Below are 26,262 nucleotides of genomic sequence, written 5' to 3'. Positions count from 1 at the left end.
TTTAAACACTCACCTTCTTTCTTTCCATCAATGTTGCATGATAGATAGCTCAAGGAGGTGAGTATGTATCCACATGTAGTTCAGGGCATGTCTGACATGATGTCTGGGGCCGTGTTTAAAGGTCCGTCTGTGCCTCATCGTCGTCGTTCGGTTGTTTAATGTTTCACCTTCAAAGCCTGTAGTAAGTGAGCACCATCACAAGCCTCAGAAACCCTGCGGCATGCATCGATTTCAGGGAAATTAACTTTTACTGCCCCACACTTTGTACGTCAGGGGCTTCAGTTCAGCTTCCAAGTAACAGAAAAGAGAAGAATCCATCAATATTGCCATTGTTAAAAACAACAAAATTGTGAATGCATGTGTCACATTATAAAGAAATTTATAAGAGGTACAAGAAAAATTTTAATCCATCCATCCACATCATACTGCATTCATTTGCTCATGTTTCAACCTGCACTGCTGCTGGTCGCAGGGTTTGGGACTGCAAATGTGGCTCTGTAATTCAAGAGGTGTTGCATGCAGGTTGCAGCAGATTTATTTAAATGTGCCTTAACCCTTGTTTGAGTAAGTGATCCTAATTTCAATCCAAACCAACAAAGAAGACGTGAGAAGGTAGCTGTGCAACACGTTCAAATCCAAACCGCCTCTATAGGATGTTAAGTCTTACAGTTTCACTTCAATTTTATGTCTATAGCATCGAACACAACGCAGACATTTCAAGACCTTTTTACAGAGAAAAACCAAACAATTCCACATGAGCAAGCAGAGGAGACGGTGCAGTCTAAACCTATGTGACTCACATTGTGTTTTTAATGTGATCCCAAAAATTAAACTTGTATTTGCTCCAGGTGATCTTGGCTGTTGAACATGTGTCTCGCTCCCTCAGGTTCGTGGAATCAAAGGCGTCTTCCTGGCCAATCAGAAAGTCGATGGCAAAGTGACAACTCTGATAACTTACAACAAAGGGCGTGACTGGGAACCATTGGCTCCGCCTACCACCGACATGAATGGGAAGCCAATCAGCTGCAAAGCGGTAAGAACCCTTAATTACTTCTTCTTCTATTGTTTTGGGTCAAGGAGGAAGTCAATAGAGTGTGTTCTCAAAGGTACAAGTTTGAGGACACTGTGACCTCAGAATTGTCTTGTGAATGTAACACAAGGCAATTTGTGGTGGTGGAAATACTAATCTGGACTGAAGGTTGATTGAGAACAAGATCCAACTCTGGTATTTGTTTTTTTAAATGTTCTGCCTTTAAACTTTAAATCAGGAGAAAAGAGGAGAAAAGAAACCTCATTGTAGGCCTCCCAGCAGAGCTACGGTAGCTTCAATAGAAAATAGTCCCTGATAGACTGAACCAGTCCAAACTGTAAGCGTTATTATAAAGGAAAACGTCTTAAGCTTGACGCTACTTAAAAGTAGAGACTGTGTCAGCCTCCTGAACTGAAACTGGGAGCTGATTCTGCCTCCCATTCTACTGAACTGTGTATGTTGGAGAAATTAGCTGTGTTCATCAATATTTGGCTTTGCTGTATTTAAATTTTTTTTCCCCAAATGAGAGATTCATTTTTGAGCTTCACTTCAAGTACAATCTTTATATTATATGTTATTTTGGCTTCTGTTGGATTTTGTTCAGGAACTTGGACAACAATGTTCAAATTTGGTAATATGCACATTTATTTATTTATGTATTGATTGATTGATTAATTGATTGATTGATTGATTGATTGATTGATTGATTGATTGATTGATTGATTGATTGATTGATTGATTGATTGATCTATTTATTTATTTATTCATTTATTTATTTATTTATTTGTCTATGTATTTATCTATATGTTTGTTTTATTTATTTATATGTGTTTGTTTATTTAATTTAATTTAATTTAATTTAATTATTATTTTTTTAATTTCCTCTTTTTCTTTGTAAAAACAATTCAAAAGTAACAATAAATATTGTCTTGGAATTTTTTAGTTGATCCTGTTTGTGTTGGACCTCCAATATTTTGAATTAGAGAGCATCAGTTAAAGATCTCACCACCACATGGCCACATGGAAGGTTTAGCATGTTTATTTACTGGAAGATACTGAAGTGATGCTGTGGAACAATACAACAAAATAATAGAAAAACCAGTGGAATGAATTACTCTCTGAAGAGAGCAGGTTGTGTCGTACTTTTGTTTCTCCAGCAACTCCAGCATGATGGGATATAAGGTCATAAAGTCAGACTCGATTCTGAGCATGGTGGTAACTTTGTAGTGGAGGATACTGTCTGTAACGAGACAACATGTTCTGAGTTGGGAGAGTTTTTCTCCCAGCTCAATGGGATGTTGATGCAATCTTGCACAAACAACTATCAGTCAAAACACCGTGACCTGTCGACCAGCTTGTTCAGAGTGTGTACACAAAGAAAGCGAGAGGGAAGGAAGGCTGTTGTGCTTTGAGGAATATGTGCGAGTTGCCCGGCTACCTCCGCCATCCATCTTGTCAAAGCTGCAGCTCGCAGGCGACACAGAAAAGAGCAATGAGTTGCTGTTGGTCTGATATCCATACATCACACCTTGCAGGGAGATAGAAGGGGTAGCGGGGGCCAGGCTTGGTCCTTTATTTGAGCCATCGCTCTCGTCGCCTGACAGATCTGAAGTGAGACGCGGGTATTAGCCCGAGACTCATTTACCAATGGCGTGTGGTTGCTTTCTTGCGTACTGACCTCGTTTTCCCTTGTGGCCTCCTCCATATCTCATTAGAATTACCTCGCAAAGACAAAGTCATTCTTCCTGCAGCCAACTAGTTACTATCAGTCACTGAGGCAGCTTCATGTCAGAGCTCGACGCCACACAAATCAGCTCGCTGACATCACGAGCCACAGAGATCGACGGAGCCGCGTCGTAGATGTGCCATCTCATGTCAGGCCAACGCTGTCAGCCGGAGCTGTCAGCTCGCCTCTGGATAGGCAGCGTTTCAGACTAATGACCTTAATGTTTCCAACAGGTTTTTCAGGATGTCTCAATGTCTGAGTTTGAAAGGAGATCTCTGAGATACTGGGTACATCCGAATTGTCCCTCCATGGATGACGTCACGGGGTTAAGGAAAGGTGTTAGGAGGCTTCCTAAAGGAGTCAGTGAAAGGCGATCACGTTGGTGTGGCAGTCGGACCGCACTTTCACTTAGTGAAGTGAGAATAATCCGACGGCGGCACAAGTTAGTGACGTCCGCCATGGTGGGGAAAAGAACTACAAGTTTCTGAAAATGGACTACAAAAAGCAAACAATCATTTGTCAGTCAAGAAACTAGTTAACATATACTTCATGAGTAAAATCAGTAGCCCACAGTGAAAGTGGTCTAAAATCTGATAACACTAAAGAAAATGTAAGCAAACACGCAACTGACTAGATAAGATGAGGCCTAAAACAGACATGTCCAACTCCAGAGGCCAGATACAGCACAACCCTCTTAACATACTCACTCTTACACATACCTGGAGCTGGTGGGGTCAGCAGCCTTGCTGATGAATCTACGATCTAGGCAGCCTGCCAATAGCAAGAATTAGGCATTTGATCTTTAATAGCCTTAAATTTTGCATCTGCCTTTGTTTCACTGTTTAATCAGTAATTGTGTATTACCACAAATTCTCGTGAGAGACAGACAGAGGGGTAGTTCCTAACCAAGAGCAAGGACTAGAAAAGTCCTTCAGACAAGACTGGGGGATTAAAAAGGCTCTAAGTACCCTTGATAATACAACTTTGGAAGATTCTTCACTGTCTGAAAATGCTTAATCTACTGTAAAGGCATAAAAAGAAAAGTGGAGCAGAGCTGGATAATCATGTGTCATCATCTCCTCAAACAGCAAATCAAGCTTCTAAACCAGGGATATTTACACTTTTGGGATGAAAGTACATCATTGGAAGTGTATTTTTCTGAGCTCACTGGCCATTGTGCTTTTGTTCTGCTATTTTTGGTCAGCAGCATTCTGGATGGACAACATGCTTTAAATGTCTCAGTAGATTTCTAGTAAAGAATCGCTGCGTGTTACTCAGTGGCCTCAAAGTAACTCATATCAGAAAGGTGGTTGATCCCTGAGGGGGGATGGATGGATGGATGGATGGATGGATGGATGGATGGATGGATGGATGGATGGATGGATGGACAGATGGAAGCTCTCCACCAAGTCAAGAGATAACCTCGAGAGCTAAATTCACACATTATGGCCTGAACCCTTTGGCAGTCGAGCCTCTCTTTGCTGTACTTCTGTGGAATAAATGTGATATGACAAACGCTGACAGAACTTTAACTCTGGCAATTTGTCTTAATTAGCGAGTCGTCTTTGAAAAAACTAAACAACAAAAGAATATGAAACGAAACACCCAGAGCATGCTTTGAAAATCGATCCCCACTAATCCAATCTGCCGTTGTTGAAGTCTTTAGAGGGAGCGTGTTCATGGAGATTGACTAAAGAAACGTCTTGGTGAGAAAATTAAGAAGAAGCATTGTAATTGAATCACACACTGAGAACAGTGCCGCGCCTGCAAAGAGGAACCTGTAGCTACACCGCGCTGCAGACTTCTCTGATCAACTTTAAACGTCCAGTTGTGTGAACAGGACAGAAAAAGTCTTGCTCCGCTCAGGAGAATCAGCTTTCCACAGCTAAGCCTTTTGACGTTTGAAGCAGCCAGCTCCAGATCAGCTCTGACTAATGTTTGAAACATGAAACTCCAGTCCGACGCTCTCCTTTGGAATAAATTAGCTCCCATTAGATATCGACTGCATTCAATTTGATTAGCGCCGCTAAACCGCTTGTACCGGGCTGTATTTGTGTGGGATTATCGGGTATCTGTGCAGTAAGACTCCTTAAGTATGTGCTGACGTCTCTACTTCACCCGCCTCTCCACTGAAGCACTGAGGCACTTTATTTATTGTTGATGCCTTGCTTGAAAGAATGTGGCACATGACTTTGGAAGAGTTCATTGTGTTTATTCAGGGTTTGACACACATTGTTGTCTCTGCGCTCCTCAGCCGGACTGCCACCTCCATCTCCACCTGCGCTGGGCCGACAACCCCTATGTGTCTGGAACCGTCCACACCAAAGACTCTGCCCCTGGCCTCATCATGGGCGCCGGTGAGTACAGATCATTTATTAACTCATCAAATGCCATCAAGCATGACTAATACACCGCACATACACGACATCCATACGTTCATTAAGCCTGTATCAGACACTGAACATATGAGTTTGGCATTTCTTCATGTTTCTTTCATCTCCTCATAATTGTTCATTGTTGACAGTCATTTCTTCACAGGAGCTGCTGCTTGTTTTCTATCCTCTGTGCTCATTAAAATCACCCTGTCTTATCATCCATTTCACCCCATTACATCACTTGAATTGAAAACATCATAAATAAAACTGTGATACGCTGCATGAGCAAAGAATCGGGCACATAAAAGTGGTGCGAGTGTTCAAACATCTACCCATAGTCATATATGGAGTACTTGCATGCATATAATACAACATACAGTAGGAGAGTTTAGTAGAATAATAGTAGCCAATCATTCACTGGAAACAAGTTTGAGATTTTGAAGAACTTTATAAGCAACAACACGCACAATATGTGTGATTTTAGGTCAGAGTAATGCTTTTTTTTTTTTTAACACATTTGATCAAATGTTAACGGCACAAAAGGTTGTTTTACATTCACTTTAAGTTGTGAAATTTACTGAGCCCACATTGAAAACAACATTTTCAAGTGAAAACAGAAAAACTTTCATCGCGTTTTGAGGTCTAGTTCCACCACAACGGTGCTCAGAGCAACTGAAAATGCAACTTTTAGAAAATGGCTCAAAAGGTGGAACTTTATGACATCGCTCCAACTCAGTTTCCGTGGAAACAGGGGAACGTGCAACCTTTGGAAAACGCTCCGACTCCAGGAGGGAAAACGTAACTTTTATAAAAGCTACCACTGTGCACATTGTTGTCTGAGCACATGAATGTGTGGATTCATTGCATAAATAAACAAACTCGTGGGCTGTTGTTGTGTAAACAGGTCCTGAGAAAACAGGTGTGGTATTCCAATGGATGCCAAATGAAGAGATAATTGTTATAATAATCAAATAGCTCAGAAAAGAAGAGCTAAGTAAAGTTGGATTTAAATCCAGTCTCTTATTATGAAGGATGCCAGGAAGAAAACATTCACTTCATTAGAACGTGCTGTGTCATATTTATCACCTCTGATTGCATGATGAGTTTGTTTGTCATGCCACAAAATGAGTAAATAAAGAAGTGGAAACCACTGCCAGAGAGAGAGGGAAGAGCTGCATGTTGCACACCCCATTGTTAGGTTCTGTAATATAAACCGTGTGTTCAAACAAAAGGTGCTTCAGGGTACATTGATTTTATGACGTTGTCATGCGCTTACCTTCTGCAGACTGGGCTTGTCTTAACGTAAATGCCAATGCTCAAGTACATTGGATTTGCCCTGTGGCATGTTTTCAGAGTCGAGTAGATGAAAAATGACTCGTGCGCTCACGCTTCACCTTGGTTGACGGGAAAGGTTTGATTGAATTTCTCTACATCGACTATAAACAGTTTTTAGAGCCATTTATCAACTGATTAGATGGTTTAAGCATATTGTTAACAGTTGACTGCAGTATTTGTATATTAATTATGACAACACTTGGATTTTCTTTAAATACGGACCATTACAGTACCGACATATGTGGAAGGAGGCCTTTAAATGTTTTAAGGTGATGACAAAAAATTCTCCTATAGCTGTTGCATTATGGGTGATTTACAAACTCACCATGACAGCAAGGTCTTGAGACGAGCCTGATAGCAACGAGGTAGCCATCTTCCATGGCAGCATCACAATATCTCAGCTCAAGTCTCAGTGTTGTGTTGTGTTTGCTACTCTTAAGAAAGTTGACACCCCTGCTCTTATTATTGAGTTTTCTATTTCTTATTTTATTTCATCCATTGGAAAAATTGAAATTAAAACAAAACAATTCAATACAACACATAACAAAAGTTTAGAATACATCACAGAACAAAGGCTTTCAAATTCCTGAATGAAAAGGAGCAAAAAGAAGATTAACTTATATATTCTGTCCCTTTATCTCAATGAATCCTTTATATTTCCAGAAGCAAAAATCAAACAAATGGACCAGTGCAAATGTTCCACACTATGATTCATGCTCGTCACAAAAAACATACAGAACATTTATATCACCGAAATAGACTCTTAATACCCTTTATAACTCTCTTTTTCAGTTTTTTAATGACATTAATGTCACCTGCAACTCCACAAGTTGGTGCAAACGTCCAACTGTGAGGTAGCAATTCTAGTTATTTATGTATTTCTGACTATGTGACCTTCTCTGCACCTGACATTTATGAAGTGTTCCACGTCTTATTTTCACACTCATTAACTGAAGCAATCAATGTTTCTGGTCCAACCACAGACTACAAATGAGATTTCAGCGTGTGCAGAAGCAGCAGCATCAGCAGTGACGCTTTATCTTTAATATATACGTAACGAATTCAGCTGTTAGCTGTAGCAGGTCCTGACGGAGAACCGGGAATCACACTGTAAAGACTTTTTATTTAAAGCAGAGGGGAAAAGAAAGCTAAATGAAAGGACAAACTGAAAGGTAAGCTCCCTACTAGTCCTTTACCTACTGGATTTTTCTCTGAAAGAGCCTTGAAATGTGCAATTTTCTGTTGCTATTAGTTGATGATTTTACCCATACTTGTTTCTTTTTTTAATTATGTTGCATTAAATTGTGTTTTTCTTGAATTTTTTTCTTGTTTTTTTATTTGTTTTGCCTTGTTGCCATTCTGTCCCTCATTGTCTTTCTTTTGAGCATATATTTGATATCATAGTCAGATTTGAGAGAAAATCCAAGTTTAGAGTCTCATACTTCTGTTAGTCTGTATTTTTTCAAATATTTCACCAAATGCTAACGTGTTCATGCACAGCCAATGGGTGCTTCCGAATTGTCCCTCCTTTCTCCTGTCCTATCCACTTTAACTTAACCCCGTGGATGACGTCACAGGGTTAAGGAAAGGTGTGAGGAGGCTTCCTAAAGGAGTTAGTGAAAGGCCGTTGTTTTGACAATCTGACCGCACTTCCACTAGGTGACGTAATAAATAATCCGATGGCGGTGCAAGTTAGTGACGTCTGTCGTAGTCAAAGAACTACAGATTCGTGAAAATGGACTACAAAAATTGCATTTTTAACACTTTCCCCCGTGCCTCTAACCACTGATAGAATCAAATATCACAAGATTTAAATGTAAATTAAAGCAAAAGAGGCTCCAGGAATATATAACCAAACTGAGAATAGGCTGCACAAAAACTTTACTTTACTGTTCATTTAACAACATCCTCATAACATTCCTAGTTGGGATCTGGGTTTTAGATTATTTAAAGTTGTTCAAGTCAGAATATTGCTTTGGTAACTTAACATGATCTGGGTTGAGTCATCGTGAGTTTCCCTGAATGCTCGGATGAGCCGGTTCCTTTAAATGTTGTCGCCACAAGGAATTGTGGGGCAGCATGATCTGGTCTCCTTTGGTAAAGGAAGCATCAGTGTTTCCTGGGCTAAAGGAGGTTCTAAAGGAAGTATTGAGCCTCCTTTCCTAAGCTTATAGAGAATTCGAACGTTCCTTATCGTGGCCGCTACTTAAACACTTCCGGGTTCAGGAAAAGATCCAATTTGTTTTTCATGGTTTGAATCAGCAGCAAACTCAAGCCTTTCGTATTTTTTTTTTTTTTTACAAAGTTTTCCTATTTGCATTATTTTAACTCATACAAAGTGACTCTGCGGATAACAAAAATATGTGCATTGCTACCTTGAGAAGCTTTTTTTCTTCATTCCAGTCTGAGAAAAAACTCTCACAGAAGCCTTGATGGAATAGATTGAACTTTAACGGTTCATCTACAGCTAAATTATGTGATTTATTTAGAACTTTTGCTTTGATCTATTGTGTACACAATGTTTTTAGAATATTCTGCATGCCGAGGTGCTTGATTTTATCCACCTGTGGCCATGGAATGATTGAAACTCTTCAATGACTTCAGTGATTTGGATACCTGAGCAAATACTTTTGGCAATATAATGTATGTTGGGATTGATTTTAACGCTCGAAGGTCAAAGTCCAAGAAGCTTTTTGGGTATTTTGATGGTGGATAGTCTTCACAGAACTTCCAGCCCAGGTACAACCTTTAAATGAGGGTTTGACTTTAAACTAAAAGCAGATTTGCCAAGCAGTAGTGAAAGTGATGACTGAACCTCGGAAGAATGACTGCCGCTGCTAACCTCTGTTTAAAATAATAGGACTTTTGGCTCCAGCCTCCCTGAAAGGACCTTAAGTTGAATGAAGCGTGTATTTCATAAAGTCACATTTTAGATTTATTACACATAAATTAAAATATTGAAAGTGTTGTTTGTTCTATTCCTTATGATTGATGAGAATTTAAAATACACTATCCATTTCATGAGAACAGATGAAAGGTTCCAATGTTACGAATGTAGAAATAACTGACAAACAACAATCTTTATGTAATAAGTAAAAGATCGGCCTCATATTCAGACATATATCAGTGTCCTGTCTCTCATATACACGTGTGTCCTTGTGCTGTCTCGCTGTGCAACAACAACACTCCGTTATATGCAAACAGTCCACATGGATGAACTCTAAAAGTGCCACTTTGCCTGAGACAAAACCTCCATTTAGCCCGACAGGGCGATTCATGTGTGCGTGTGACGTTGGGGGATGAAACCACGGAGCTTCACACCTGAGCCCTCGAGCAAACAGAGGATGTTACTGAACCGCCAGCGGTTTTATTTACCAACAAATGTCCCTGTGTTTGTTTGCGTGCAATATTCATGATGTTTAAAAGAAGCTGCCGCTTGGTAGAGCGGCCGTCTCCCGATTGGAAGGTTGCAGGTTCGATTCCCATCTCTGGAACACTCTGGACACTGAACCCCAAACTGCCTGGGTGAATACAGAGTGAGTGGTTGGTGTTGGTCAGAGGTGCAGTTTGGCAGCCTCTCTTCCGTCAGTCTCCCCCAGGGCAGCTGTGGCTACATACATAGTTTACCACCGTCCAGGATGGAGGGAATGAATAATGCAATGTAAAGTGTCTTTGAGTGTCAAGAAAAGCACTATATAAAACCAATGCATTCATGATTATTAGTCAAATTTCAAAGAATCTATCAAAACTGTTCCAAATGTGAACTTGTGAAGAGGTGTTTCTAGTACAGAGGCTGGCGAGCGTAAGCCGACAGTTTCTCTCCAGCATCCATAAAGGTCAAACATTCAACGAAGTTTGCAGAGATGTACTTTACAAATGTTTTCATACCTTTTGTGAAGCAGATGTTCATCAAATGAAGATTAAATTGTATTTCTAGAGTGCTAAATACAACACGGTCATTTCAAAGCACTTTTACAGGCAAAAGACAAGAGCGTGGAAAGGGAAAACTCCTCTAACAGGAAGGAACCTGCAGGTGGAGACTTTGTACAGTTCCGGTTCAGTTTAGAGGATAGAAGGACAGAAAAAGATAAGACAGATTCAAACCCTTCTTTGTGTAGAGAAAAAGAACTACCAAAACAAATCAACCAGGCATATTTTTGCAGAATTTCATTTGGATTTATCTAAGCAACATGTTGGATTTGTCATCAGTGTATTGAGCAGTGTATGATAGAGCCAAGAGGCATTTGCTGAATTTTTATGCCTGAAGCCATTGCAAGTCGTAAATCTTTCTTTAAAAAGAAGGTAAAGTCAGTCTTCTCTTAACACAGACTTACCGTTCTGAACATTTTCAGTTTGCAAGTTTCATTTTAGGACTCATCGCCTCGTTTTTTCTTCACTGCCTCCTTTCATCCTCATGTGAACAGTAAAGAGTTACAGCCCTGTATCCAGCCTCCCTCTTCTATCTTCCTGAGGCTTTTTGATCAGACAATGATACTCCTTCCTCTCTGTCGTGTTTCACTTCATTTGACTCAACTCTGAATCCACGCACTCGTCCAAAGGCCCGTCCTTTTCCTCATTGTTAGAAGACGCAGCCACGCAGTTCTGAGTGAGAAATCTTCTCAACCTCTGTGACTCCTACTTTGTTTGGTTCCCCTCGCTATCCAGACCAACTTTATTATCTCTTCCCTCGTCTCCTTCCCTCTCTCTCAATCTTTTATCACTGCCTTCCCACCTGATAAAATTCTCTATTCCTCATCTTCCCTTCAGGTAACCTTGGCTCCAAGCTGGTGGAGTATAAGGAAGAGATGTACATCACGTCAGACTGTGGGAAGACGTGGAGACAGGTACGTAGCCAAGCTTGTTTCTTCACATCTCGTCGTTTGGTCTAATGAATGACGTCCAACTCGATCTCAGCTCCCTATTTTTTTCACTCCAAAGTGATCACCTGCAGGCCTTTTTGTTTTGATGGCCTCTGATTCGTTGGTGTTGTTTCTTCAGGTTTTTGAGGAGGAGCATCACATCCTGTACCTGGACCACGGCGGGGTCATCGTTGCCATCAAGGACACGTCCATTCCACTCAAGATCCTCAAGTAAGAGTACAGTCATTTCACCTGACCAGGTTTGATGGCACTGGATTATTGTTCTATTACCTTCACAGATTTAATGAAACTCGGTACGTGGTTATAATAACCAGTTATTTCTTCAAAAAAAGACTGCATTTTGATTTCATGAAATGCTAAAAAATTATGTAGTCAGCATGTCAGTTCATGAGTTGGTGCTGTTTTCATGAAACCACACACATATGCATGCAGAGAACAAGACGCTGCAAACATTAACAATCCACGGACATTCGTAAGGACAGATGACAAAGTTGGATTGTTATTGCAGGTGACTGTCAACTATAAAACTTCTAACTCCCAGGAGAATGTGGGCGGGCCGCCATTGTTGTTACTGCCCATCTATTCACGGATGTGCAAAAGAACTATTTACTATGGCCGTTGTCATAGTTCTAAAAGTTCCACCTTGGGAGCTATTTTCAAAAAGTTGCCTTTTCAGTTGCCCTGAGCACCGCTGTCATGTAAACAGAATGCTCCAAAAGGTTTCCGTTTTCACATGAAAACAGAAAACATTGTCATGTGACTGGAGCCTCAACCTACAATTTTTTCACTCATATTGGAATAGCCAAACACATTTCAACAGGAAGTACTCCACCACGGCCAAATCAGGCACAATTATTGCAGAACTGGCTGTGTTGAAGAGACTGAACAGTTGCCGTAGCGTTGTAGCTGATTATAACTTACTTGTAGACAATCTAAAGCAGTTTAAGTGTATTTTATTCACCATTATGCAACTTTTCGACACCATTCGCTAGTTAGCTGCTACATCATTTGCGATTTTGCTACAGTTACAATATATTCCCTCTTTCTTTAACATTAGTTTAAAAAAATAAAGAAATGAGTTGTGGTGGATGCAGGACAAAGCCGGTGTTTTGGATCCTTTAGTTTCCATGGCAAATGTTGACCCTTTTCCAATTGGTAACTTTAAGGCAAGGGGAAAAAAGATATCTGAAACAGATCAAAATAAATCTAAACAAAGTCCATGTGAAAAATTTTAAGAAAATTCAACAAATAAGAAGCCTATTTTCTCAGGTCCTGGTTGTTAGGTACAGTGTTCGGTGAAGCCCTGCACTGACATTGTGTTATTATATCTATATTCGGTTTACAGTAGAGGGGAAAACCAGTTACTTTCCAGCACAGTACCCTTCAAAATCATTTAAGATCATCTCTCTCTGGCACCTCAGTTCACGCTGACAATTTCGAGCTCAGCAAGATGGTATCTGGTCGACCTTAATAAACAGGGATGGAATAATGACAGACCGTAGATAAGGGAGTACTCCAAAAAAAAAAAAAGCATTTATCACCGACTTAAATCAAATGACCTTTCAGACGGCCAAGGAGTCCTTCACATTCTCTCTTCCTGCGGTGGAATCAATAACCCCAAAGGCTCCAGTGTGAAGCAGCTGTGGAAGAGTCTTCCACCGCCTCACAACCCAAAACCATGGTAACGACTTTCTGGTTGGAGTTTGAAGTTACCACCGGCTTTCAGAGAGGGGAATTAGCTGCCGACGCTACAGTCCAATCTGATTCCTTGGCACTTTATGGCAGGTGGACAAACTCTTCCTGGGCGCTGCTTTGACACTCATGGCCCAATAGGCAACTTATTTTTTTTTTACTGATTTGGATTTGGTGCAAATTATATATACATCTGCGTCCATCTATCATAAAAGTTGAGACAGCGGTGCCTCCTCCAGTGCAAACGTTGCTGGTTTCTTCTCCCCTCGCTGACTGTCAATGTTTGGAAAGACGTGAGTGTAGTAATGTGGCACAGGTATATATAAATACACCCCAGAAAAACATTCAGTATGATGATATTTGACTGGCAAAATGTCACTCAAAACAAGTTTCTTCAACTTATGTTGTCAATCAAGAATCAAAACTTCTTTCAACATTACAGGTTGGCGAAAAATATTGGTGGACTTGTGATTGAGATCACAAACTTTTAGTGTCTTGTTGAGGAAATAAGTTCTTGAAAGTGGTTTTCAACAGAATAGTTAATAATTATTTTTATGTAGAAAAAGAAAATTCACCCCTGCCACGGTGCTCAGCTCTTCAGTCATTTGGCTAAAATATCCTCTTCTAAAGAAATGCTATGAAACATTTACAGATTGTTTTTTTCATTTTCTGGTGCTTTCCTCATAAATCTGTTAAAACAACTCCACCACTGCACAAAACTACTGAACATTCCATCATTCCCAGGATTTGAACCCTTTAAATGTCAATTTGATGGCTTGATGTCACTGTTGAGGGTTTTTTTTTTTCATATTTTCCGACATGTTATTACATAGTTGACAGACAGCAAGTATATCAAGGAAACAAATGTGTGTCATGCACTGAAGATATTGAACTATAAAGTGTATTTTAGGAGAATTTTGTCACCAGATCGTTGATTATCAAATTAACATAACTTATATATGAAGCAGAAGTCAAAATATATCTAAAATCTGCAGAATTACCTTGGAATCTTTCATTCCCAGCCTCGTTTTCCAGCCGCTACATTATTCATTCTTTGCTTATGGGCTGAATGTGTAATGAGAGTTTATAGCAGAGCATGAGCACAAGAACCTGACAGCGACATGAAGGCCGCTCTGCTAAACCGAAGCAGGTTAAAGCTGCTCAATGAGACAAATTCCTGCTGCTCCAGTTGGATTTTCTGAATTTTGGGAAATAATGGCCAAGCTTGACACCTCGATTTTATACTTGTCATATATTCACATCAACACCGATGTTTTGTTTTTTTTCTTTCTTCCTCTTTTGCTTTGGAAAAGATGACGTGATTGATTCTCTTGTTTAAAAATCACATGAAATGTGAAATATTGTGAGACTTGTCAGATAAAACAAAATAGATTAAAAACAAGACAGAGTGAGAGAGAACGAGAGAGAGAGAGAGAGAGAGAGAGAGAGAGAGAGAGAGAGAGAGAGAGAGAGAGAGAGAGAGAGAGAGAGAGAGAGAGAGAGAAATCCCTAAAACTACAAAAGCTCAAACATTCAACAGTAATTTCTTGATATTTTATATCTTACGTTACTCCTCGGGAGGTTTAGTCTTACTGTCGTGCCTATCTTTGATGGATGTTGACTTTAATTGGAATTAGCAGCTCTAATATCTCCTGAATCAAACATGCTCTTTCTAGAAATTAGTTGTCTTCAGGATCCTCATCAAAAAGGAAGTAACTAAGACAGTTCTGCTGGAACTCTGAATCAGACGACAGCGGACTGCCTAATTAACACAGTCGAGGCGGGACTTACCTGCAAATATATCAGAGACATGAGGGTGACATTTTCATACGCTTCGATAATTGCATTTGAGTCGTGGTATAACTCCTCCAATCATCGTTGGGTCAACGGTTCAACAGACTCTCAGTAGCCTGAGTTATTGTCTGTAAAATAGGAGCTTTTGGCCGACATCACCTTTTCCACAGCACATAAAAGGAAAGATGAGACAGAGAGAAATGCAGTGACTAGAGTGGACAGAGGACTCATCTGTTCTCCGTTCTGTAGGTCATCTGTTAACACTTTATCAGGAACTCTTGAAGCCCATTTTAACCTTGTTAATGCTGAATTATTTAAGTGGTTATTGAAAACTTGACAAAAATCCCACACAATTAATGTCCTGTATATCTTTAAAAAGTCTCTCATTTTAAAAATAATTGCCAATCTCAACATTTTTGATTCCTTTTACCACATTAGATAATTTTCTGAAAGCTGTAGTTGTAATTTAATTGTGCTATGTGCAAAGAAAAGTGGACTAAATATGAGGGGTTTTTTGGGGCACATGTTAAAAAACTGTTGTACAATGAATGAAAGTCATGATATTATGTGATGTATAATTCTCTTTGAGAAATCCTGCACAGGCTATACCTTTCTCTGCTTTAATTACCTGATCATAATTAACAGGAACTTACCAAGGGGAAACCCTCTACTAGGCAACTGGCCATACTTGGTACCTGTTTTAACGACAACGTTTCAAGTGAAAACTTCACATCGTTTTTCGTTTTTGTTTCAGAAACATTTTACATGACAACTGTTTGAAAACGATGTAGTTTTCATGTTGGTCACAAGTGGGTGCTCTTGTTTGCTTTTGTAATGAAACCACACACACATGCACAGAGAACAATACCCCTACTACTTCAAACTACTTTTTGAAAACACCCTTGACTCCGTCTCCTTGTCAAGGGCGTTTTCAAATAGTACTTGTCTCCCGTTTCCATGGAGACGGAGTTGGAACATTTCCAAAGCATTCCACTTTGGGAGCCATGCTCAGTTCTCCTAGCGCCTCTCCTAGCGCCTCTCCTAGCGCCTCCCAACACCAAAAACGTGGCAAAGGTTTTCCGTTTTCACTGGAAAACATTGACGTGGACATTGTTCTTGTTCCGCTGATTGTTTTCTCTTGTGCTGCGGGTTCCAAGATGGCGCTTGTCTTGTCACACAGTCCTGCAGTTTCCTGGGCATGTGGCTGATCCACCTCCACTCCTCTCTACGTATTCAGTCTGCCATTCTTTCCTGGCTGGTAATCTTCCATAGATCTTCATTACGGGTGGAACTCTTCCCCATGTGCACATTCCCAAAATAAAGACTCATTTTCCAGACTGTGTTTTCCTTCTGACTCTCCAAGATAATTTCCGGCATGTTCCCGTGAGGCGGCGGGGTATACCTCCGACTGTACGCATCAAAGCCATGTCGTGTTCACAGCCACTTGAAAAGCAAGCAACTACCTGGCGTGTACACGCACACACTCAAGTTATTTCTGATAATTCCCCGGCTCCTCTCATCCACTCACTCAAACTCCAAAGAGGATTTTTTTTTTAAACACTCTGTAATTCACACAAGGCATTCATATCAGTTAATTAAGAAAGGGTAGCAGGCTGAGAAATGAGATGCCACCATAACACGGCGCCTGGACAGGACTCTGCTGTGTACATTAATGATTTATGATGGGTACTGTTCTAGCTTTCCTTACTGTGCTGGAGGATCTGAGTGAAGGCTGGCGCCTGGCATGAAGCATAATTATAAGTTTGGCTGGCTAATCTGATTGATTAAGGGGTTATCTCGACCTCCATTTCAAATAACTCTAATAACTCGGGTATTAGCTGGCGGAAATGAGATCTAATAGGACGGGTGACTGAGGATATCGGCACGTGGAATTGCTGGAAGTTGCTCAGTTGACGCCACGAGGAGGTTCCCCTACTCTGTTTCAGAGCTTTCCAGTTTGGTCGTATTGAAGCCAATGCCGTTTAATTTGATTTAAGATGATAAAAAGCGATCGTACAACTTGATTTGCATATATCAAACTAACAATAACTTGATAACAATCACAGAAGACATGAAAAAAAACCCTCATTGCTGCTTGTGTAGAATATGTAGAATTCACGTAAATAATGACAAAACATGACACTCATTACAAATATTCGCATAATATCTGTGTTTTTACCCATTTGCTTCTGAAAGCCGCCTCTTCGTCCCATGATAGACCCATCTCTTGCAGCTCCTTCATCATAGTTCTTCACCAGCTGGTTTTTGGTCTGGAGGTCTGCATTTCCTGGATGACGTGAGCTGTTTCAGAGGTTTTAAACATGGTCCAAGACGGATGGTGGTTTGGGGTCCTAGCAAATTGACATCCCAAGTTGGGCTTTCGTCCGGAGTTGTCGTGGCCCCATGACCCGTCCTCGAACCTGGAGGACCAGCTGATGCTTTTAGAACCCGTTTATACGTTTTCAAGTAAAAATGCAAAGGTTTTGTTGCATTTTGGGTTTCCATTTACACCGGTTGTGAAAACGACTCCCAAGGTCGAACTTTGTGAATGATGATCAGACTTGTTTCTGTCCATCCACAAACACATCTCTGGTTCAGGACTCCACTCTGGGCCGTTGGAGGGTACCTAGTGCTTCAGAGATACTCTCTCTTCGTCACCTGATCACAATAGCTTGTTTCAGCCTTCATAAAAAAAAGCCTTTCTTGGAGTCCTGTTGACCACAGAGCATTCGTCACCCCACCGCTCATTGGCCTTGTTACTCGCTGACAAAGCATCGACTAAAAAACCGCCACCCATCTGATGTCCTCGATCAAGGTCCACATTCTCCCACCCATGCCATTCTTACTGTGAGAAGCATCTGGCACTTTCATAACCCAACAACCTGAAGTCATTTGTCTGTAGTTCTGGGGCAATCATTTCTTTTTTTATTATTATTAGTAGTAGTATTTATTTATTTTTAATTCAAAAGTAATCATTTAAAAAAAAAACACTCCCTGCAACAAAACTTCCAATCTGACACAGTGAATGAAAAGGAGCAGATGAGAAGATCAGTCTTATATCTGGCCCTTTGTTACCTCACAATCACTTTACATCAGTCTTTTATTTTGTTAATGTCCAACTTTCTAAATATTTACAGTTTTACTGATATTTTTGTGCCTTATATGTACAGTATTTACAAAATACAAATACAAACCATCCTTTTCATGTTTGTTCAAATCAAATATCTCACATTATTTATGTCCAAATCTAATTTTCATACTTTTTTAACAGTGTAGTTTTTATGTGTTTCTTGAATTCCAGGAGAGGTCCTGACTCTTTCACTTCTTTCTGAACTTCTTTCCATAATCTAATTCCTGTCACTGTGACAGTCCGTTCCACTGCTTTGGAATTGAATCGAGGTTTTATAAAGACGTCTGCTCCTTTCAAATTAGAGTGACTTTCTCTTTTTTCAGACATTTCTTGGATGTTCATTGGCAATGTTTTTTTATTGGCTTTATACAAAACCTGAATTTGAAGAACAAATAAACTACTGAGTCCTTCTGAATCTTTCAAATTCAATCAAATACTGTGTATCACCTCAGTCCCTTCAGACTCGGCACCAACGAAGAAGCATTGAAGGCTCATTTAGCCTCTAGGTCGGCACTGAAACAAATCTTTGCACCTCAGCTGGTATAAATGTCACTGCCTTTATGACTGGAGAGAACTTTTGGCATTCGATCCACCCGACAGAGGGTAGATCTAAATCAATACATTGGCCAAATACAAAGAAGACGACAAGTATGTTTTTCAAGAAGAAAGAAGCCAAAGGTACTGCAACTGCCACAGCAGGAAGTAATTCTGATCTTGATATTGAGAAAGAGGCTCTATGTGAGGCAGCGCTGCAGGTGGTACTGCGACATTGATCCGTTTCTGTGAGCTTCTAGGGACAAACAGAAATCTGAATGAAATGAACGCTGAGTACGGATGGAAACTGTTCTCTATCTACATCTGGCATTGAGGTGAAATAAACCGTAATGTATTTACTTTGTCGTTAGAATGACAACAACAACAAACAAGATCACTTTTATTCCAATCCTCAAACTGACCTTTTACCAACTTACTCTTCCACGTTCCACACTGTTTATGTGGTCAGTTTGACAGTGACCATTGTGGCAAGAAAGTCCAGTCAAACAAAACAAGAATTTAAAAAAAGAAGTTGTTCATGTTGACAGGCTTCTAATGTTCTGCACTCCAGACGGCAACAGGTGACAAACGAAACACTCAGATGGTTCAGAAACAACAGCAACAGGCACAGACACAACTGAGGACGCTGCCTCCATGCACATAATACAAGACGACACCTAAAACTAGAGGAGAGGAAGAAATGAGACACAATGCAGAATATGACCAAAGCCCAGAAGTAGAACTACAATTGATATAAGGACAGTTTCACCAGACCAAAGACGTTGAAATAGACTGGACAAAATACAAAGAACACCGCATGAATCTTCCTTGTCGAAAAGTTGATGCACCGTCTGATCGAGCCAGACAATGACTGCAAAACATTGAAGCCTCTTCCAGCCAACAAAGAGCAAGAAGCAAGAAAAAGCCATTTCATGTCGCCAGGCCGTCATGAGACGAACACATTCAGACCTACAACCATCTAATGTGGAATCATCAGGACACCCAGCTTTTTTGGATTGTCAGAAGAATGATTTATGACAAACATACGAGTGTCAGCCATCGTAGCTTATGGTTGTTACTTCACTTTTTTCCCCGATCCCTCTGAAAGACTTCTTTATTCTGTATTAGTAAAACAAACATTCCTCCATTCGTCTCTCAAATAAATTAGGAAACGAAAATATTTCACAGCAGGCCCTCGAGGAATCTGATTGCAGACCTGTTGAGCCCTGATAACAATATGCTCCACCATGTTTGCACATTGGTTTGATTAACTGATCCTATCACTTCATTTCAGTACATTTCAGCCGTTTTTGGGGTTTGAACTCTACTGCCATCCACTTTCATTGGTATTGGCATTTTAACTATACTAAAGTACATATAGTACAGTAAAAGTGTGAATATATTTGAATTATTTAAGAAGAAACAGACATTTGAACTGACCGTCTCTACTGGTGACCTAACAGTGTTGGTTTTGGTGTAAAGACAAAAAAGACGTTGTTGCACATAAAACCTCTTCACCCCTCAGAGCTGCAGTAACTTCAAGAAGCTCCAAAGCTTTAAAACCCTCCGTCCTTCTGATTCCACTGTGAGAAAAGGCAACAACTCTTTCTTTGAGGCACACCGAGGCCTCCGAAGCGACATCCTCAAGTGTCTTTGTGTGTTCGTTCCACTCTCCTCCCACTGCGTGTGTTTACCTGCTGATTATCTTATTGTCGCCTGTGTTAGAAAGCCATTAAAACGCGCAGCCTGCAGTGCGAGCGACACGCCGCTGGATTCCACATCGATCCCCCTCCGTCGGCGGCGGCGGCAGGAGTCGTCGGCGCGGCGAACAGAGTGGAGCAGATGGCTCAGCTTGTTTGTTTCTTTTCCTTCCGAGTCGGGATTGAAGAAAAGCCCCGACGCCAAGTGCTGCTACACAACAACAACGAGTTGATATTTAGTGGATGTATGAATGGAAAAGCTTGACAAATAAAGATCATTTGGGGAAATCTTGTCGATTTCCCTGTACAAAGTGTGATGATTTCGCCTCATGGATCTGTTTGCTGCCACTGCACATCAGATGAAGCTCTGAAGGTTTCTAACATTTCTAACATGCTGTTATGTTTTGAATTCATCAAAATCGAATTAAAAAGGAAGACAAAGTGATTCTGAGATGTCCGTTCACTGGTGGAACTCTGATTTTACTGTGTGTTTGAGCCATTTGAAGCTTGAAGTCGTTGATGAAAAGTCTGGACTCTGATTCTGGTTTTGATTGTGCGTCTTCCTTCTCGTAGGTTCAGCATCGACGAAGGCCGAACGTGGAGCGTTCACAACTTCACCAGCACCTCCGTGTTTGTCGACGGGCTTCTGAGCGAGCCGGGAGACGAGACCCTCGTCATGACGTGAGTGAACCGCTCAACATTGGCCACATGCACATTGTCACTTTTATTTTGGTGAAGCGGATTGGATTCTTTCCAAATGATGTTTACGTGATGAGCTGTTTGTGATATGAGAGCCCATCATTCAGCTTTACTCGTAAGTAAATTAATTCTTGAAACGTGTGAATTTATGTCTTTTTAGCTGCACAAGCAGTGCAGAGTGAAATATTACAACGGCTTGATTTAATTCTGCTCCTGCACATATAGCATGCTAACTTCTTTCTCTCGCTAGCATGCTAACAACTACAGAGCTGAAGTCAACGAGAGATTTTACTATGGTGCACCAACGATGTGCCAATAAAAGTAATACAACATATGAAATGAGCTTGTTTCTCATGCTAACATGCATCGAAGAAATAATAAGCTGTCGCTAGATTTAAGGTCAAACTGAAATTGCTAAAACCAAAAGAGGAATTTGAAAGTTCAGAAAAAGCAAGGGAAAAGGTAAAAAACCTTAAATGTTCTAAACAGCTGAAATGGCCAAATTGTTAAAATGCATATAATAGCTAAAATAGTTTAACCAACTCAAAAGAAAGGGGAGAAAAAGAAACAAAATAAAACTGTAAAAATGGTTCTAATTTGCATAATTCAAACTTCATAAATACAACCTCAGCTATGGTTTTGGATGTATAATAAAACTTCATATAAAATGCTTTATGGGCTGTGTTTTGTGGCTACAGGTGTGTTTTATTTGGCGGAACGTCGTTAAATCGCCTGTTTTGGTCGTGAAGGTTGCAGACCTGTGGTGTAGAGGCAGATGTGAAAGGTCCTTCCACAAAATGCAGATTTAAAAGTGACTGGAGAGTTTATAGACTGTAAGCAGGCAGATTGAACATGTCCTTGGTGGTCTGGATCTGATAAGGAAGGAAAAACAATGAAGCCAGAACCACCAGATCAGCACTGGGGTTGATGGACACCACCATCTAGTGGCAAAGACGTGATACTGCATCTTTCTTTTTTACCTCATGTGAGTTGCTTGGTGCTCCCACTGGAGATATAATCCATGTGTAATGCTGCCAGATTGTTGAGGTGAAGATTATCTGGGTTTTGGAGCATGATTTGTATATGAGAGTCAAGGCAGCTGATGCACAATGTGTAACTACACGAGTGAAGATTTGGACGGGGATTAAGATTTGGGATTTGTCAGAGGTCATGCAGTTCTACCTGTAACTGAACCAAATGCTCTTTAGCACGACACCAGGGATGTGCAACCCCGCACTCTGGACAACCTTGTGGCTCTTTAGCTCCTGAAGATTACCTCCTTATTTTGATTTTGTTTGCAAAAAGGTAGTGAAATTAAAACTTGATTTAGATTTTCATCGTTTTGATAGAAAGCTGAACCTGAAAGCAAAAAGCTTTGAAGCACATGGACCAACTGATTTGATGCCAGTTCACCTGAATGTTTGTTATGTGAATAGAAAGGAGTAGAGTAGGATATGATGAAAGTGCAACACAGCTAAAATAAAATATAAATTAAAACCTGCTAAAATGGCCTGAACACACAAAAACTGTTAAAATACATGAAACACCTAAAAGTGTGAGATGGCTTCACAGACAAAGATGTTACAAATGCCCTAATAAAGGTTAAAAGATGAAATTGCAGAAGTTAAAACCTGTGCGAAAAGACAGTGAAATGTGTAAAATGACTAGAATTCAGAATGTATTCATAACAGCTACAACTGCAAAAAACAACCTAAAATACCTCAAATAAGGTCAAAAAGTCCTAAAAAAAAAATAAAAATGGCTAAACAAAACTAAAACAACCTAGTTAGATGCATTGAACTACAAAGGTTGAAACATGTAACTGGTTAAGACAACTAAAAAATGTTAATCAGCTAAATTTGCTAAAATAGCTATGGTAATAATTATTAAAACCAATTAAATAGTTACCACCGCAAAAAGTAATCAAGTAGCAAAAACGGCTGAAACCAAATCAATTTAAATCGTTCAAACAGCTAAAAAGGTTAAAAGAAAACAAAAATAAATAGTGAGTAAACAAAAAAAGATGGCTGAAAGCTGCAACCGCCTAAACAGCCAAGATATTATTAAAATGGTAAAAAATCTAAAATGAGGACAAAAAAGGAAAATGGAAAAGAGCTGGGAAAATTTCTATTGCTTTTATTTTGAAGTGGTCGTGTCCACCAGTGTTTGGCTTCACTGTGATGTTGCAGTAAATCAGAGGCTCCACAGTCTCTTATGTTGCAATACAAAACAACTGAATGCAGGTACTTACCCGCCACTGGGAGGCGACAGAGCTCCCCACCGTCCACCGACATGAAGGAACAGGCAATTCATCAGTGTGTTTCCTGTGTGTCTTCAGTGTGTTCGGCCACATCAGCTACAGGTCAGACTGGGAGCTGGTCAAAGTGGACTTCAGGCAGTCTTTCCCCCGTCAGTGCACCGAGTCCGACTACGAGTCGTGGCAGCTCACAGACCTGCAGGTAACACACACTCACACTTGTACACACACACACACACACACACACACACACACACTTAAACATGCCCATATGGTGCATGTACATGCAAAGGTCTCCATCCCGAGGACACCTAGGTTAGTCGGTTTATTTTCGATTGTTTGACTTATTATGCTCTTTAGGTTCACCAGCATTGAACACAACAGTCATTCTGCATTCTTGACGTAGCATTGGGCGACACGGTTCGATGTGTCTCGATATCTCTTCCCCTCAAGGGAGAGAAGTGCATCATGGGCCAGGAGCGGACTTTCAGGAAGAGGAAGGACACGTCATTTTGCATCAAAGGAAAAAGCTACACCTCCACCCTCACCAACAAGTCCTGCCAGTGCACAGAGAAAGACTTCAACTGGTGAGTCTACAGTTTCCTCACATGCTGTCGTCTACTTTACAGGATTAATAATGCACATGCTCAGTAGACGGACAATAATAGTCCCCGTCTCCAGAGCGTCATGACTCCCACTCCATATTCTCTTGTGACGTGGGAGTTTTAGATTTGACAGTCTCTTTAATAACAATCCAACTTGGTCATCTGTCCATGAGAATGAATACGAATATGAATGTCTGCGTACTTTCCATTGTTATATAGCGTGTCGTTCTCTTTGTGCTTGTAGTTTCATTACCAAAACAAACAGCACCCACTTGTGGCCCAGTGTGCTCACTACATTGTTTTCAGTGTTTCTGCTGTTTCCTTGTAAACGGACACAGTTTTCAAAACGTTGGCATCTCAATGCGAAACTTTTCTAAAAAACAAACAAAAAAAAACCACAAATAAAATTTAGTTTCACTTGAAACGTGTAATCGAAGAACAAAACATGTTAATTATCTTACTCCTGCAACTTAACTTATTTCAGTTATCTATTTTTTCTAAATGTTTCCACTCTTCAACTTTAATCTCAAAAGTACATGCAGAAAAACACGTTTTACAAGTTTTTGACTAACATGGACTCAGTGAAATGAATCAGGCATCAATATAGCGGCATGCTGTTTAGCTACATGTTCTATTTTGTTCGTTGTTTCCTCACATCAATTTATATATAAATAGCAATGAACAAACTCTGTGTGCGTGTGCGTGTGCGTGTGCGTGTGTGTGTGTGCGTGTAGTGACTATGGTTTTGAGCGCGCCCACACAGAAGGGGATCGCTGCTTCGCTGACTTCTGGCATGATCCGGACGCCCCGCCTGAAGAGTGCCATCAGGGACAGAAGTACGAGTCCAGCACTGGGTCAGTACACACACACACACAAACACACACACACACACACACACACACACACACACACACACACACACACACACACACACACACACACACACACACATAGACACACACACGCACACACTGTCCCGAACCTCAATCTGACCCTATCTGACCTTACAACAAGTTTTCAGATGTGAATATTAATAATCCAAGCTCTCCTTTAAATACAAAATTACCCGTAACATCAGTACGTAATTGACAATTTAAGGGAAACCTAAGATTTCACTTGTTTGAAACTCAAGCTGATGTGTAGCTGTGGAGTTGGAGGCAGAATCCTTCAGTTATGCATGTCTTTGAAAGACTTACAAGCATTATGCAGCTTTCATCCCACAGCTCTGGGTCCAAAGTTACAAAACAGAGAAAAGTTTTCACTCTTGTTCAGAAATACTCACATTGGACCATTAAACAGCAACAACCTGTGTTTGTTTGAAGACCCTTGTCGTACCTTCATGCTAACACTTGCACTCTCTCCTTTGCTGCGTTCCAGCTACAGGAAGTTGATATTAAACACATGTGAAGGTGGGCTGAACAAGCAGCAGAGCTCCAAACTGCACAGCTGCCCTCTGCTGCCCCCTAGAGGCCTGCAGGTTGGCATTAAGGGGCAGATGCTGGCCGTTGCCCCCGGAGACGACATCACCTTCATCGTCCACCAGGAGCAGGTGAAGAGGCATTTGCCCGTCGGCGTGTTTCTTTAATTGGTTCTGACATTTTTGAATTCATGGCGCCTCTTTCTGCCGACAGGGCGACACTAGCAGCACCAAGTACCAGGTGGACCTGGGAGACGGAGTCCGAGCCATCTACCAGAACCTGACGGTGACGGATGAGCCCATCCAGCACCGCTACGAAAAGCCCGGCATCTACAAGGTCACAGTGAAAGCCGAGAACATGGCCGGTCACGACGAGGCCACCATGTACATCCAGGTCACAGGTCAGCCTTCCAATGCATCCACCTTTCCTTCTACATCGTTATGTTTCTGTAGCTTTCAAGCTGTGTCTTCTCAATGAGATTTCAAGACAAACTAAACAAGTGCTATTTGTTTGGTATTATTTGAATTGCAGCCCCTCTACAGGAAGTGCACCTGGAAGTGGTTCCCATTGCAGGGCGGAACCACGAAGTCAACCTGACAGCCGTCGTTCTTCCAGCTGAGGCCAACCTGACGGTTTTCTACTGGTGGATAGGAGACAGTCTGCAGGTAAACCACCAGGCCCAAAGCATGGACTCACACATAATGGCAATGGAAGCCTGATCAGAGTGGAAAATACCGAACGTCGATGTTGCCGTTTAAGGTCTCCTAGACTTCTCTAGTGCTCCAGGTCAAGATGACGCAGCAGTTTCAGGGCCAGGTTGAAAGGAAAAGACTAAAACATGACATTCCCACTTTGTCCTTTTGTGTCATTCAGAACATCCTGTCAATCCTGATGCTGCAACTTTAAACTAAAGCTGATTCACGATTAACTGTCTGTGTCTTTCATTGTTTCCTAAAGATGAACCTGCTGTCTGAAGCAAAAGGCTTTTATAGAGTTTTTATTATATATGGAGTCAGTGACACTTATGCTCCAATATCACAGCAGTAAACAGAAAGGACACTCTCAATAAAGGCAACTCGAGCCAATA

General features: G+C 40.8%; 1 protein-coding gene across 1 annotated transcript in view; it reads left to right on the top strand.

The window, feature by feature from the left end:
* Positions 1-26,262, top strand: part of sorcs2 (sortilin-related VPS10 domain containing receptor 2) — a 392,590-nt gene that overhangs the window by 354,777 nt on the left and 11,551 nt on the right. Inside the window, exons 10-20 of the mRNA XM_080485810.1 lie at positions 887-1,033; positions 5,011-5,113; positions 11,234-11,310; positions 11,465-11,556; positions 20,770-20,877; positions 23,234-23,354; positions 23,606-23,739; positions 24,492-24,611; positions 25,135-25,306; positions 25,389-25,575; positions 25,707-25,840. Coding sequence (XP_080341936.1) covers positions 887-1,033; positions 5,011-5,113; positions 11,234-11,310; positions 11,465-11,556; positions 20,770-20,877; positions 23,234-23,354; positions 23,606-23,739; positions 24,492-24,611; positions 25,135-25,306; positions 25,389-25,575; positions 25,707-25,840 — 1,395 coding nt within the window. The remainder of the gene's footprint in view (positions 1-886; positions 1,034-5,010; positions 5,114-11,233; positions 11,311-11,464; positions 11,557-20,769; positions 20,878-23,233; positions 23,355-23,605; positions 23,740-24,491; positions 24,612-25,134; positions 25,307-25,388; positions 25,576-25,706; positions 25,841-26,262) is intronic.

This window comes from Lipophrys pholis (genome assembly GCF_963383615.2).
Source record: "Lipophrys pholis genome assembly, chromosome: 18".
Taxonomy (NCBI): Eukaryota; Metazoa; Chordata; class Actinopteri; order Blenniiformes; family Blenniidae; genus Lipophrys; species Lipophrys pholis.
This window is presented reverse-complemented; position numbering and strand designations above follow the sequence as displayed.